Source organism: Carettochelys insculpta, chromosome 20 (assembly GCF_033958435.1).
Source record: "Carettochelys insculpta isolate YL-2023 chromosome 20, ASM3395843v1, whole genome shotgun sequence".
Classification (NCBI taxonomy): Eukaryota; Metazoa; Chordata; order Testudines; family Carettochelyidae; genus Carettochelys; species Carettochelys insculpta.
The window spans coordinates 4726594-4743552 of record NC_134156.1 but is presented as its reverse complement, the minus strand read 5'-3'; the positions used below and the strand labels follow the sequence as shown (position 1 = coordinate 4743552).

Sequence of the window (16959 nt, the reverse complement as noted above, 5' to 3'; positions counted from 1 at the left end):
TTTCATGTCCCCCGTACTAAGTTTATTAACCCATTAATAGAATCATAGAAAATTCGGGTTGGAAGAGACCTCAGGAGGTCATCTACTCCAATTCCCTGCTCAAAGCAGGACCAACCCCAACTAAATCATTCCAGCCAGGGCTTTGTCAAGTCTCACCTCTAAGAATGGGGATCCCACCACCTCTGTAGCCAACTCATTGTAGTGCTTCACCACCCTCCTAGTGCAATAGTTTTTCCTAATATCCAAACTAGACCTATCCCACTGCAACTTGAAACCATTGCTTGTTCTATTATATGCTACTACTAACGATAGCCTTTGTAATCCCCCTTCGGGTAGTTGAAGTTTGCTGTCAGATTCCACCTCACTCTTCTCTTTTGCAGACTAAATAAACCCATTCCCCCAGCTCTTCCTCATAAGTCATGTGTCCTAGCCCCCTAATCATTTTGTTAGCCTCTGCTGGACCTTCTCCAATTTGTCCACATCCTTTCTTTAGTGAGAGGTCCAAAACTGGACACACTACTCCAGATGTGGCCTCAGCAGAACCAAATAGAGGGAAGTAATCACTTCCCTGCATCTGTTGGTAATGCTTCTACTAATGCTGCTCAACCCAGGAAATTACAGGCCAGTCAGCTTAACTTCTGTGCCAGGAAAGGTAATGGAGCAGGTAGTTAAGGAAGTCATCTGCAAGCACTTGGAAGGTAGTAAAGTGATAGGGAACAGCCAGCATGGTTTTGTAAAAAACAAATCATGTCAAACCAACCTGATAGCTTTTTTTGACACGATAACGAGACTTGTAGATAAGGGAGAAGCAGTGGATGTGGTATACCTAGACTTTAGTAAAGCATTTGATACAGTCTCGCATAATATTCTTATCGACAAACTAGGCAAGTCCAACTTAAATGGGGCTGCAATAAGGTGGGTGCATAACTGGCTGGCTAATCGTACCCAGAGTGTAGTTGTTAATGGTGCTCAATCCTGCTGGAAAAGCATAACAAGTGAGGTTCCTCAGGGGGTCTGTTTTGGGACCAGTTCTGTTCAATATCTTCATTAATGATTTAGATATTGGCATAGAAAGTACGCTTATTAAGTTTGCAGATGATACCAAGCTGGGAGGGGTTGCAACTACCTTGGAGGATAGGGTCAAAATTCAGAATGATCTAGATAAATTGGAGAAATGGTCTGAAGTAAACAGGATGAAGTTTAATAAAGATAAATGTAAGGTGCTGCACTTAGGAAGGAATAATCTGTTTCACACATACAGAATGGGAAAAGACTGTCTAGGAAGGAGTACAGCAGAAAGGGATCTAGGGGTTCTAGTAGATCACAAGTTAAATATGAGTCAACAGTGTGATGCTGTTGCAAAAAAAGCAAACATGATTCTGGGATGCATTAGCAGGTGTGTTGTGAACAAGACACGAGAAATCATTCTACTGCTCTACTCTGCGCTGGTTAGGCCTCAGCTGGAATATTGTGTCCAGTTCTGGGCACCCCAATTCAAGAAAGATGTGGGGAAATTAGAGAAGGTCCAGAGAAGAGCAACTAGAATGATCAAAGGTCTGGAGAACATGACTTATGAAGAAAGGCTGAAAGAATTGGGCTTGTTTAGCTTGGAAAAAAGAAGATTGAGGGGGGACATGATAGCGGTTTTCAGATATCTTAAAGGGTGTCATATGGAGGAGGGAGAAAACTTGTTCTTCTTGGCCTCTGAGGAGAGAACAAGAGGCAATGGACTTAAGCTGCAGCAAGGGAAGTTTAGGTTGGACATTAGGAAAAAGTTCCTAACTGTCAGGGTGGTCAAGTACTGGAATAAGTTGCCAAGGGAGGTTGTGGAATCTCCCTCGCTGGAGATATTTAAGAACAGATTAGGTAGATGTCTATCGGATGGTGTAGATAGTGGTCGGTCCTGCCGTCGGGGCAGGGGACTGGACTCGATGGCCTCTTGAGGCCCCTTCCGGTCCTAGTGTTCTATGATTCTAATATGCTCTACTTTCTTGGTAGCAAGGGCACACTGACTCAGATCCAGCCTCTTGTCTACTGTAATTCTCAGGTCCTTTTTCCACACAATTGATGACTAGCCAGTCGGTCACAGCCTGAAGCATAACCTGGGATTCTTCCATCTTAAGTGCTGGACTCTGCACCTGTCCTTGTTGGAACGTTGCCAGATGTCTTTTGGTCCAATCTTTCAACTTGTCTAGGCGACAGGAGGATAGGGATAGGGTCCAGAGCTCCTCCAAGCTTAGTGTCCTCTGCAAACTTGCTAAGGATGCAAACTAACTCATCATCCAGATCATTAACGAAGTTGTTGAACAAGACTGATCTCAGGACAAACCCCTGGAGTACTCTGCTTGATATCGACTGCCAATTAGATGTTGAGCCATTGATCACTACTCCACTCAGCCTGATCTAGGCAGCTTTCTATCTGCCTTCAAAGTCTATTCATCCAAGCCATACTACTTTAACTGTGGGAGACTGTATCAAAAGCTTTCCTAAAATCAAGATATATCACATCCACTGCTTTTCCCGTATCCACAGAGCCATTTAGATCATCATAGAAGGCAGTCAGGTTGGTCAGTTTGCTTTCATATCATGTGGAAGATTTAAGTCCCCATGTGACTGTTCCTTATAAGAAAGTATACATCTTACATGTATGCCATTTCTGGGAAATAACTGTTTCCATTGCAAATCTTAGCATTGTTTCCTTCGGTCTTCAAAGATGTGGACAAATCGAATGAGTATTTGGGCAAACACGTTAATTCAATTAAAGATTTACAGGGTTGTTTTTATGTCAAAAAGGTTCAATCCCAAATACTCCATAGCCAAAAATAATGTCATTGTCAGCTGGATGTTGCCACGTGCATTCCTGCATCTGAACTCATTACATACAGATAGGTAATAGATTTTGCATCTGCTCTGACATTTTCTTGAGGGATCTACAATGAAACAACAAGTCACAGTGGCACAGAACCTGACAGTGAGATGATACAATATCCGTGACTCACATTCTTCCTTTGGGAGGGGTAGTGAACCATTTCTTGCTGCCTAGGAGAATGGCTACTTCAAACCATTGGATACACCCATTCTATCTCTTTATCTGTGTATAATCTCGTGCAACTGACTTCCTTTCTCCAGGTAGGCAGGAAGTAATGTAGTTATTTTCCATCTGACGCACTGATATTTTTAATAATTAGCTGAGGGGGAAAAAGAGCAGTTTTGTTGTTGTCTTGTTCCTGACTGCATCAGCTCTGTAATCTATTCTTTGTTGCAAGTGAGAGAAGTATCTGTGTGTGTGACATATCATATACGTTGCTTTTTACAGCTATGGGCAGATTTAAAGATTCTCTGTAGGTGAAAACTTCTTTTTTTAAAAAGGGCCCAGAATATATTCACGAATAAATGAAATTAGGAGCACTTTTTTTAATAAAATGAATTTTAATATTGAAGTGCACTTTCCAAAAATGGTTTGGATGCTTTATACGTTATTTTGCATTCCTTTAGCCCAAATGGAGGGGAGGCAAATGAAAGAAATTGTCCAGATGTTCCAGACTCTGTAATCATGCACAGCATCCTTGTTTACATATCGTGTGACGTATCTCTTTTGTAACTAGGGCTATGTCTACACTAGCCAAAAACTTCGAAATGGCCATGCAAATTGCCATTTCGAAGTTTACTAATGAAGCACTGAAATACATATTCAGCGCCTCATTAGCATGTGGACAACCATTGCACTTCGAAAATGACACGGCTCGCCGCCGCACGGCTTGTCCAGAAGGGGCTCCTTTTCAAAAGGACCCCTCCTACTTCGAAGTCCTCTTATTCCTCTGAGCAGATGGGAATAAGGGGTCTTCGAAATACGCAGGGTCCTTTCGAAAAGGAGTCCTGTCTGGCCGAGCCACGTGGCGGTGAGCCGCATCAATTTTGAAGTGCTGTGGCCATCTGCATGCTAATGAAGCGCTGAATATGTATTTCAGCGCTTCATTAGTAAACTTTGAAGTGTCCATTTGCATGGCCATTTCGAAGTTTTGGGCTATTGTAGACATGGCCTAGGAGTAGTGTGTTCAATTGTTGGTTAGTTTACATTTGCCCTTAATTATGGGTTGAGTATGCCATGCTGCCTCTTCCATGAGGAAATATAACTTTGTATCATAATGCTAATTGAAATCAAGGTGAACCAATCAAAATTTTTAATATATTACCTCTGTATAAGCAATTAGACATGGCTGGCAATGAATTGGCTACATGCATAAACATGTCATGAGTGTCTTCCGAAAAGAGCAATTATACATTTGTATAGCACAATGAGAAATATGATTGATGTGATGGAATTACATTTTTTTAAAATTGCTGGTTTATTTGAAAAGTTTCTCAATGGATAAATGCACCATGAAGTGAGTGAGAGAGAGAGAGAGAGAGAGAGTGTGTGTGTGTGTATGTATGTATGTATGTATGAATATATAAATCTCTAGTGAGTGTGTTTCCTTTTAGCTGATCTGAAAATTTGATTCTGCTTACGTGCAGAACGTCATCTAATTTGTGATATGCATTGTAGAAAATGTAGTATGTATCTATAAGATTTATATGACATTATTTTCTGTGAGAGTAACATTATTGCTAGTATAACCCACACACCTAAGCCATGTCTACACGTGCACGCTATTTCGAAGTAGCGGCGCCAACTTCGAAATAGCGCCCGTCACGGCTACACGTGTTGGGCGCTATTTCGAAGTTGAAATCGACATTAGGCGGTGAGACGTCAAGGTCGCTAACCCCGTGAGGGGATGGGAATAGCGCCCTACTTCGACGTTGAACGTCGAAGTAGGGAACGTGTAGACGATCCGTGTCCCGCAACATCGAAATAGCGGGGTCCTCCATGGCGGCCATCAGCTGGGGGGTTGAGAGACGCTCTCTCTCCAGCCCCTGCGGGGCTCTATGGTCACCGTGTGCAGCAGCCTGTAGGCCAGGGGTTCTGGCTGCTGCTGCTGCAGCTGGGGATCCATGCTGCATGCCCAGGGTCTGCAACTAGTTGTAGGCTCTGTGTATCTTGCGCTGTTTAGTGAAAGTGTGTCTGGGAGGGGCCCTTTAAGGGAGCGACTTGCTGTTGAGTCCGCCCTGTGACCCTGTCTGCAGCTGTGCCTGGCACCCTTATTTCGATGTGTGCTACTTTGGCGTGTAGACATTCCCTTGCAGGGCCTATTTTGATGTGGTGCTGCGCAACGTCGATGTTCAACATCGACGTTGGCAGCCCTGGAGGACATGTAGACGTTATTCATCGAAATAGCCTATTTCGATGTTGCCACATCGAAATAGGCTACTTCGATGTAGGGTTCACGTGTAGATGTAGCCCTACTCAGCATTGTTTACATTCCAATGCAGTGGCACTTTGCTCTCTTAAAGAGGAAAAATGAGTCCCTCCTACAGCCTTTGCTAACAGGCAGCTGCCTTTAGCTCAGCTGCTAAAAGTTCGTGCACTAAGCTTCAGTGGTCTTAAGTTCAGTTCCATTTGTTGGTATTACACTAGTGTGGAACAAGTAATTGAAGGAAAAGCTCTTGTTTATAATGAAGTTTGTCTTAAATGTAAAGATCTACTCCCTCTAATAATGCTCCCTACTTCCCTGAGCCCTTCATTATAATGTAAGGTGTAGTTAATTAGATTATACAGTATGAAGTAGGGATGTAAAGTGATGTTTAATCAGTTAAACAGTTGAACACTAAGGTTAACTGGTTAACTGATTAAATGTGGTGTGGGGAGGGAAGGGCAACTGGGTAGGATGCAAACAGGGCAGTTCTGGCTGGGCTGGAGCACCCCTGCCCACAAGGTTCCCAGGCCATGCCCACTGTGGATGAGGGCTGTATGAACTGTACTGGAGCATGCCACCAGCTGCAGAGGGCCATGTGGGGCTGGAGCACTCCCCTCCCTGTGGTGAGGGGTGGGGTGCTTCTCCAGCCACCTCTGGTTGTTAGTAACCAGTTAGCCTCATCTGTTTAGGGTAAGGCTTGCCAGTTAAATGTGAACATCCCTTGTATTCAGTAGGAGGGGTTTTAATTTTATAGCAGTGTTCATAGGTTGCTCATCAGCTGTTGTCCTATTTGTTTTACTCTGAAAATAGAAACCGTTTCTGTCCATCAGAGATCATCTGAAGAGGCTTTCATGAAAGCAAATCATCATGAATGCAGGTGGCAAAGAGTGATTTCAGGGGGAAGGAGACTCCTCTAAGGCCAAACTGAAAGTGATGTCTGTAATTTTCAGTTGGTCAGTGGTGGATGAGCTGGATGCTATTACAGTGAAAGATTAGGATGGTAAACCTATTTCAGGAGAAGTAGATAAATATATATTATACTATGTTTAGGGAAGAAAATTTAAACCATAGTGGTGAGAGTCTAGTTACAGCGTTTGCATCACTTTGTGTGTATGTAGAGATTATAGGTCTAGACTAGGAGTCAGCAACCTTTCCAAGGCAGAGTGCTGGAATTTGACCTTTTGGCCTCTCTGTATGGTCCGAGTGCTGGTGATGCTTTTTAAAGTCACCAATAGTCTTGCTTACAACAGCTTCATAAATAAATAAATAAAGATGCAGAGCTCTACCATTTAGGTTGTGGTTGGTAGCATTAGCTAGTCTTTTGTTAATATGCAGGCATCATGGCTTTGAGCAAGTCCCAACTGCGTGGGGGATGAGGGGTGGGGCTGAGCTCCCACGTGGTGTGCTGATGAAAATCGGCTTGGATGCCACTCTTGGCATGCATGCCAGGCGTTGCTGACTCCTTGGCTAGATAGATGCAGACTGTGGTAACAAAACAAAGGAAACAGGTTGTGAATCCACTTACTGATACAGACTCTTTCTTCACATTTAAAGTGAATGGACAAACAGGCCTGTATTCTGATTTCAGATGCACACGTGGCTTCCACTGAAATTGGCCATATATCCAAAGCCATATTTTGGCAACTTTGTGGAATATAGAAAGGAAATAGAAAAGTGCAATTATAAGCTTCTGAAGTTGAGGAACCATGGCAAAATATATTTAACACAGTTAAATTAATGATTTCAAATTATTTTTAGTATTATAGAAATTGCTGCCTGTTATGGTTTGCTCTGTCTTTTGGCCGTGCTCTTTGAAGTGGAGTGAGCTGTTCATCACTTCAGACATCTCTTTTGCATAGATATAATTTCCACAAAATGAGGAGTTAATGTGGATAGGTACTGCCTGCTGGTATTTCAGCTGTTGATTCTGCTGCAAGATATACTCAGTCATTGTAATTTTTTCTCTTTTCTTAATATTGATAGGGAACTTTTCCACATGGCATTGACATTTTGACTGCAGCTGATTATTTCGCTGTTGGTAACAGAGTTAATTGTTTCCTTAATATAAGGTAAGTTCACATGTATTAGTTTTCCTACACTTAAAGCGCCAGCTTTATGTGTTAGAGCATGTATTGTTTTGTTTATTAAGAAACAGAAAACTGATTTTTCGTATTCCTACCTGTGAACACAGGTTGCATGCAGAACATGGCAGAAGCTTGACAGTGAGGTGTCCCAAGGTTTTGAACTAGTTCTGATGTTCTTTACTACATCATCTTGTTCATGGTCACTCGATAACAAGTAGGGGTGTCTTCATGTCACCCTCCTATTTTTGAGTCCATTGATGTCTGATAAGCCTGATTCTGGAGCTGCAGATCTTGTCACAGAAGGGGCAGCTGTTGGTAGCTTTTGGATGAGCGCGGGGTAGTTTTTGATGCTCTTTTCTTCTCCTTGTCTGCACTGTCATGGGACGTCTCAGATTGCACCATCCCTGCATGGATTACAGTTCTCCATAGGGGATGGTCTTGGGCCAGGTTTTCCCAGATGTTGACACCGATGCTGCACTTGTTCATGTGTGCCTTCAGCATCTCCTTATGTTGCTTCTGCTGTCCCACAGAACTTCATCTGTCCTTCCTCCAACTTGGAGAACAGAATCTGTTTTGGGAGGCGCTGATCAGACATCTGAACCATGTGACCAGTCCAACGAAGTTGTTGGTGAATGATATTGGCTTCCGTGCTGGTCATGTTCGACTCTCTTGAATCTTTGGTACTAGTTAACAATCAGTAAATGGAGGTAGTGCACAGTTTGGTGAAATTTACAGGTGACGTGAAATTACTTAGCTTAGTTAAGAATGGAGAAGATTTTGAGGGACTTTGGAATCTCAGACAAATAAGTGGTGATGGGTATGATGGGGAAACAAATTAATTGCTGACATACTCAAGGTAATGCACATTGAAAGGAGTAATTTGAACTACTTTTATCATTGTGTTCATGAAAAGTTACTCTGAGCAAGCAAGGATGTAAATATACAATGCACCAGTTTGTTGTGTAGTAGTTTCCTGTGTGGATACTGGCAGTGCAGTGAAAGTCCCTGACTATGGCTTACTGTATACTACTTCAAAGTGTACTCCAGACTGCATTCTGAGTCTTTCATTTTGCTATAATAGCGCCCATATAGGACACTTCTATATATCAAGTTAATAAATTAGACAATAATGCTGGCTTGCTCACTAGTACCACACTAGAGAGACAAGTCATTATTTCTGTATTAACTGTAAAAAACAGTTCTATTGTGGTCTGTATAAAGAACTGTCTGAAGAATAATATTTATAGAATTAAAAAAGCTATTGTGAATCACAAACAAAAAAACAGTCCTGTAGCACTGTAAAGACTACCAAAATAATTTATTAGGTGATGAGTTTTCATGGGACGGACCCACTTCTTCAGATCTGGAAATTTTTCCAGAAGATACAGACTAACATGGCTACCTCTCTACGTACCATTATGTTATGGGATGGAGGAATGGACCCATGAAAAAACTGCTAGCACAGAAATAAGGAAATTTCAGAATCTGTTAATAAAAATGACGTGGCACAGAGAAGACTTCCATGTGAAGTGAGATTGAAAGACTAGAAATGTTTAGCTTATAGAAAAGATGGATTAGAGAGGCTCTCCTGTTAATCCTCTCCTCCATACAAGAATAAGGGGACGTTCAGTGAAACAGAAAACAAATTTAAAACAGATTCATGGAAATAGTACTTGGTATCATTTGAAACCAAGAGATCAGCAAGACTCAGGGTATGTCTACTCAGTGATGTAAGCCCAGGGTTAGTGCATTCAAGTCACCATTTTATGAAACCTTGTGCGCATCTGTATTGTATTTTAAATCCAGTTTAAGACTTTTTCTAAATTGTGTTTGAACCAAAGTCTCTGTACACTGAACTGCAATACATAGACCTGAATTAAAGTAATCATATCCCAGATTTACTATTTTACTTAGTTAAACCCTTGTACTCTGAGTAGAGCATAGGTCATCTACAGGTCTCCTTCACTTCACTCTGTCTTGGGACGAAACTTCTAGATGGCTCCCAGAATACCACAGTTCTTGTCCTTCAGTTTCAGTAGATATTTTGCATATTGTTCGAGGTTTTCTTCGTTTGCGTTTTTCTTGCGGGTTCCATTTGAAAGCTTGACGGACTATGATGGATGATGGTTTTCTGAGAGTGTGGGCTAGCAATCCTTACTTTCTTCTCTTGATTTGATTATCAAGTGGTTCTTGTCCTGCTCTGTTCCAAAGCTCCTCATCTGTGACAAAGTCTTGCCATTTGATGTGAAGGATGTACCTCAGATATATTGTTTGTGAATGTCTGTCTGTAGCTTGTTATTTGAAGACTTTTTAGTATGCCAGGTCTCGCATCTGTACAAGAGCACACTCTTCACATTTGTGTTGAAGATCCACAGTATAGTCTTCGCAGATGTGATTTGTGAATGCCGTATAGGATGGGGAGTCGTGACTGCAGCTGTTGCTTTTCCTATCTAGGCATTGATATCCTTATCTGTTCCTCCATCTCTGCCTACAGTACTCCCCAAATAGGTGAAGTTCTCCACATCTTCCAGGTCATTCCCTCCCAGTGTGATGGTGGTGGTTTTGGACTGGTTGATCGGGTAGTTCTGTGTGGTTTTTTTACACCCCAAGCAAGAAAGTTACAGCACAGTTAAAGTGGTGGTGTAGACAGGCTTTTAATATTCACCTGTTGGGTCTGCTAGCAATAGCTGCAATTAATCGGGTCAGTACTTCATTAATTCTTTGTCTTAATGACATCAAAGTGCAAGGACATTGTCTCGATAGAAAATATGTACCATTATGTTATGGATGGAAGAATGGACCTTTCTTACAGGACCTCCGTGAGGTGGTATAATTGATTAGGTAATTTTGAAAGATCATAACGTAGGGTACAGTTTCCATTATTCTTATTTAGACTTTCAGCCCTTCAAAGAGAACTGTTACTTGACTCTTATGTCTGCATAGATTCCCATTAGCTATGAAGGGAATCTGTGTAGGTATAAAAGTCTGTATAGAGCTTTCTTTAAGCAACCATAGCATAATAAAGTTCTTACTATGGATGTTTATTGTTCTATGTGTTTGCATTTTCTGCATTTGACTATTTTTTAGTAATGAAGATATATAAAAAAGTTCTGTGAATATTGCCACATAATATTTATTTAGTCTGGTAAGCCTGTATATTATTAAAATAGCTGAAAACTTCCTATTAAAAACCCATTTTCAGTTGTTTATAACTTTGCTGAGCTTAATTGTTTGGCCTGACACTTTCTGTGCTGAATGTCTATCTCAGGCTTTATTTTGTTTAATGTCTTTTTAATTTCAAGTATTAAGGATTCTGCCTTTCTGGAAGCAATTAAATAAAAATGTCCATTTTAAAAAAATCTGGTGACCTTATCTTTGAAATATTCTGATTTACCAATACTTTAAAGCAGGGATCTAAATTTGGCTGGGGGAGTAGCAGGGTTTTTATCACAGATGTGCCTTTTTCCATTCCAGTGAAAAATTTCCCCTAATTGGGCCAAGTTATAAGACTTAAAAAAAAATGCCAGCTTGTACATACTTAGGCTACATCAACACTGATTCAGGTTCTGTCTTTCTGGATGCCATTTTGCACCTGTGTGAAATGGCTTATTCCAGGGTCAAGGTTGGCCCTGGAAATCCTCACAAGTCATGAGGATTAAGGAAGGTCAATGGGAGGACTGTTCCCATCAATCTTCTGCCATGAAAACAAGCATGGAAGCTGATGTCTGAAAAGCTGATTTTAGGTACACAACTGGCATACCTAAAATTGCATATCAGCTGTCAACCTTCTGGGTGAGTATACACACAGCTTCAGTAGGTAACTAGATTTTAGCAGCAAAATTCCCCATTTTGTCAGCATTGAGTGTGTTATAGCCCAACAGTGAGTAACTGCAGCTCTCAACTGATGCAGATCATGCTGGGTTTGGGTATCTGAACTGGGAGTTGGGAGAGATGGCACAGAGTCTGTTAGCTAGGTAGGGGAACCAGGCTGGGAGAATGGGATTCCCTAGGTAGGGTGAGGAGCTTGGAAAACTGGGACTGAAACCAAGGGAAGAGGGATGGGGACACTGTACAAATATGAAGAAGCATGAAGGTATGTGGGCATCAGCATAATGATTCCACATATTGGAGTTTGTGTTTTCAGTTTGCTTGTGTTGGTCAGCAGGAGATTTGTAACCTTCAGATCCACTGTCATTTGACTAAATGGAGTAACTCATAGTAGTAATTAGACTTTCCTCCATGTATATATATCAGCACTGGTTGGGGGGAAAGGAATGATGCACATACCGTGCTTATACACTATACTGCCACTGAATTATATCCCCCAATCTAGCCTTGGAAGAGCAAAATACTGTATAGGACTATGATAAATGTAAACGTCTAACCCAAGAAAGAAAAAAAAAATTTAAATTTGACAAGGGAGGGAAACTGTTTTGTTGGCAAATCTTCAGTGAAAGTATTCTTAAAACGAACAACATGTGCTGACTCATCTGATACTGTTAACCTGAAATGTATGGCAGAACACGGGTAAAACAGAATTGGAGACATACCATTCTCCCCTAGGGAGTTCAGTCAGAAATTTAATGAATGCATTGTTTTGGTTTTTTTTAACAAGCATTGTCAACATGGAAGCATGTCCTCAGGAATGGTGGCTGAAGAATGAAGGGACATAGGAACGTGTAGCATATCTGACATGTAAATGCCTTGCAATACTGGTAATACCTTGCAAGTTCCACGCAAATGACTGTCCTCACTTTCTGAGGACAATGTAAATAAGTGGGCAGCATTATCTCAAAAATATAAACAAGCTTGTTTATCTTAGAGATTGGCTGAAGAAAACTTAGGAATGAATGAACTTGTAGGCCCTAACATTTTACATTGTTTCATTTTTTAGAGTGGAGTTTTTTAACCAAAAAAGTCTACATTTGTAAGTTGCACTTCCATGGTAATACACTACAAGTACACTACTGTACTTATATGAGGTGAACTGAAAAATACTATATCTTTTATGATTTTCACAGTACAAACATCATAAAAATAATAAAAAGGGAACACTTTACACTTTGGATTCAGTATTGCAATGGAAATGAATATATTTGAAAATGTAGAAGAACATCCAAAATATTTAATAAATTTCATTTGTTTTATTACTTAACAAAACAATTAAAACTGATTGACAAATAATTTTATATTGCAGCTAATTTTTGAATTAATTGTGTGAGTTAACTGTGATCAAACAACCCTAATTCTACTGCACGTGCTAAAATTCAAACTGATATACATTCTGTACTCTCTTGTACATATGCATGTACTTCTTTCTTTTTTAGTGTGTTCATTGCTAGTTTTCCTGAGTATACACGACCTATGATTGACCACCTGGTTAACATGAAGATCAACCATTGGGATGGGTATGTTTCAAAATGTAGCTTATATTATTATCTGGAAGTCAAGTATTCTGTAAATTTTACTTGTGGCTTTCTTTAAAGGGAGAAGGTGGTTGTCCATTTGTGTTTATCTGTGTTGTGATAGGAACTAGAAACCTCTACCGGGATCAGATTTAATTGCACTGGGCTTACAAATCTTGATTATTTTTTCCTAGCTAAGGGACTGCTTTTAAAACTATTTTTAGAATTGCTAAAGTATTTGATTGGCAGTGGCTTACATTAGTCATTCTCAATGTAGGGAGGGATCTCAAAATTTTCTAATGAGGCATGAAGAGCTCCCACTTACTTATGGGGTCACAATGAGCACTTTGTGATGATATAACGGATTGTGGGAACATAATGAAATTATATCTTGTGGTGCCAGGAGGTTGACATGGATGCCTCCCCACTGTTGGAAAGCTTCACTTAAAACATGTTTTTAGTTGTTGCGACTTTTACATCTAGTTTTAGGAGGTGAGTAAAATGCATCATTATTTAATACATTATATCAAATATCTGATGTCAGCATCATTACTATATAATTATTGATTATGTAGACTTAATTTGGGAAGACAAATGTAGTTGTATTCATTGTTGCATGACCATTGACATGGGTATATGTATAACGTAAATGTGATGAAACAATACTATAAACTGTTATTACTGCTCATGATGTCGTCCCTCACAGTATTTGGTCTGAGCCCTTAGGTGCTACCATCCATATTTATTCTGCTTTTCCTCTTTCTTTGTCTCTTTCATCAGTAAGATTTCATTCATGCAGCCAAGAGCTAACTTTAGGCTGCCTGATTTGGGCCACTAATATTTGGAGGAGTGCCATATTCCATACTATTGGGTGGTGTCTTTATATGTGGTGTGAAAAATGGACAGTCATGCACTGTAACTGTGCTTTTTTTACATGGCAGTTCTTGACTGGATTGGATATTTCCGTTAACTATTGGAAGTGTTTTTTAATGGTAATTTGCTTTCAGGAATACTACACCAGGGTAGTACTTAAAATTACTCTCTTGTTTTGGCATGGGCAAATGCAGGGGGAAAACAAAGCACCCATTCATCTCTTTTTGTGAGACTTTTATTGTTTTGTTCACCATTTTATTTATGTTCATATTAATTAAATGTTTGTCCATACAAATGTCTATGTAGGACTTTCAGAATTCAGAAGTGTCTCTTTTCTGTTTTAATTGCACTGTGTTGTAAGTGTTGCAAAATCAAGGTATGTAAGAAATAAGAAATTTTCAAGAGATAGGTGTGATGGTGTATTTTAAGGCTTGAGCTTCCAGAAGAGCCTCAGGATTTTCAATTGGAGGTGGGCACCTAACTTTTCTCGGCTCTAGAATGGTTGCATAAATGTTCTTTTGCATGTAAAATGACACATGTAAGTAAAGCTGTAATAATTTGTGCATATCTGATGTATGCTGGACTTTCCCTGATTTAAAGAAACAGCTCCATCACCGTTTGTCAACTTTTAAAATTGGTGTTGCTCATTGTGGTGAAAAAATTATATTTAGTAATATACGTGTCACACAAAGCTTTTGTGATTAATTTTATTGACTCTGTGAGCTGTTAGATATATGTATTTTAAAAGGAGTCTAAGCCTTTTTATTAGGGTTTTCAATATTCTTTTTTTTTTAAGAGAACTATAGACCATCAACGCTGGAAATTTAAATTTAAAAACATTAACTATGGTCTTGCCATTCCAGGGCCACAATTATCCTTTTCTTTTAGTCCATGACAAAAAGCATCTGCAGCAATTAAATGTTTCATTTTCTAGCTTCCCTGTCTTAAGAAAAATCTAATTAAGCCAGCACTCTGTGTAAAAGGCAGTTTGACTTTCTGTGAATTAAGAGTAGTAACTAGCAAGGGACAATAAAAATGTTAAAAATGATGGTAAAACATTTCTCATCTTAATGAGAAATCCTTAATGTGATTTGTCAGCACATGCTTTTTCATAGATAGTTGTGTCGCCTATGGTTTAGCTATCCTTCTGTGCCCCCTCAGGATCTTTTTAGTGTGTATGGGCTAAGGTGTGTGAGCATGGGGTACAGTATCTATTGAAGAGTGTCCACATATGTATAATTCAAACAACATGTATGAAGCTGATTATTTTTCATTCATCCCTTGAATAATAGAAATTTATTTCTTCACTAGAAGAATGTTAAATTGTCTCATACACAAGAAGTTGTTTGAGGTGCTGACAGGATTCTTTGCAATGCAGGGGTTTGTCTGTCTGCAGGTCTGATTGCATGATGGGGTCATAACAGGCAACTGCTTTTGTTATGAAGAAAGAGTAGCAGTCAGTAACTGATATTTCACCGATTTATGGAATCTGAACAAGAAACTTTCTTTATAATCTCCACAGTGTTATTCGAGAGCTGTCAACCAAGGCTCTGCATAACCTAACTCCACAGGCTCCTGAATATATGACAAATGTGGGTGAGTAACAGTAAATCTGTGTTTTACGTAGCACCTCATATCAAGTGTCTCTGAGCGCATAGCAAAAACATACCAGGAAAACAAGACTTAAACAACGTCCAATTTATTATGGCTTATTAAAAGATTAAACAAGATTTTTCCCACAACTGAATATAGTGATGCTGTAATTCCGATGGCATGAAGACTTTCTTTTAATGAATTACAGTGATATTTGGGAAGGGAAAATGTAGCAGAATTTTGAAATGCAGCCTTCAGCCAATCCAATGTAGATGAAGAACCACATTTACGTATCAGTTAAAAAATTAAGAAGTGACTGAGTGCATCTTGAAACCCAAAAATGTCTTGATTAGCACATGTAACAGCCAGCAAGCTGCAGATTTCTGTAAATCTTTCTAACATACGTAGTTAGGGTAGGTACAATGAAAATCAGTGCATTTAAAATCTGGTTAACAGAGAACTAAAGGAAGTGCTTGTTCATAATGTGCCGCTGGAGGGAGACCATTTTATTTATGCCAGCCTGAAAAATCCAACTGGGAAATGGACAGTTTTGATATATTTTGATAACACTGGCTACTCTTACATCTTTAAAACTGATTTTCATGTTTAGGGATCTGAACATGTTCATGTTTTCTGTAAGCCAAACATTTCTGGAGAAAACAACTTTCCTAGAAATAATTTGTCCACATAAATTTCTAGACAAAAGCATTTATATGTAGTAATATAATATAATATGTAATTACAATTTTTTAATTTCATTTCTTGCAGTTTTGCCCGGACTGCTACCATTAGCAGTGGGCCCAGATTTACACACTCGTCATGGGGCCATTCTTGCCTGTGCTGAGATCGCCCATGCACTGTACAAATTAGCAGCAGAGAATAACAGGTATGAAAACAACAATATCTAAACTATCATGTTTCTTATTAACCTATGATCTTTAAGAAACTTCTCTAATACGATTACAAAAAACTCTGTCTTAGACACCTTCTCATCTATTGTGATTTTTTTTAAATTTTTCCCAAGGACATCCTGGGCCCCCGGATGATGTGGGGGGGGCCGTTCGGGAGGGTTAAGCCTGGCGGTTGGTTGCAACATTTGTCTAGTGAGGGCTGTTTTTGAATGTAAGTTCAAGAAATTTCAGTGTTTGGACTTAAAATCTTTTTGTAATATTGCAGATCAATTATGGATTATTTTGATGAAAAATCGTTGGAGGGACTTAAGCAGATCCATTGGGAGGTTTGTGCCAAGTATAAATAGCTGTGTTTACATTCTTGTACAAAGGCTGTCAAAAGGTGTTCTTTTCTTCCAAAATTCTCCTATATCCTACACGTTTTTCCCTCCCTCCCATCCTTTTCTTCACTTCTGGTCTCTTGCTGCTGAGTATATCTGGGATTATGCTGACTGATTTTATTACAGATTTGTTCTTTCCACTTCCACTTTTGATATGTTCCTAGTTAAGGAATGCTATCCTCACTGAATGCCATATTTGAAATCTTAGGCTATGTCTACGCTAGGCATAGCAGTGGATGGCTGATAACGCGATTTTAGCTATGCAGATTGCCAGGTTCCGCTAGATTTCATCCACATAGCTTTTTTTCCAAATGGTATTGCAAAAGTCACATGCATTTAAAGTAAGGGCCCGTAAAGTGAGGTACTTGCTGATTGCACACAACATTGTGAGAGCCACGTGCTCCCTCTTCATCCAATTG

General features: G+C 39.7%; 1 protein-coding gene across 2 annotated transcripts in view; it reads left to right on the top strand.

Annotated features, from left to right (window-relative positions):
* Positions 1–16959, top strand: part of TBCD (tubulin folding cofactor D) — a 204487-nt gene that overhangs the window by 104508 nt on the left and 83020 nt on the right. For both annotated transcript variants that reach the window (XM_075014908.1, XM_075014907.1), the window contains exons 18-22: positions 7278–7363; positions 12706–12786; positions 15179–15252; positions 16018–16135; positions 16426–16486. In XM_075014908.1, coding sequence (XP_074871009.1) covers positions 7278–7363; positions 12706–12786; positions 15179–15252; positions 16018–16135; positions 16426–16486 — 420 coding nt within the window. The remainder of the gene's footprint in view (positions 1–7277; positions 7364–12705; positions 12787–15178; positions 15253–16017; positions 16136–16425; positions 16487–16959) is intronic.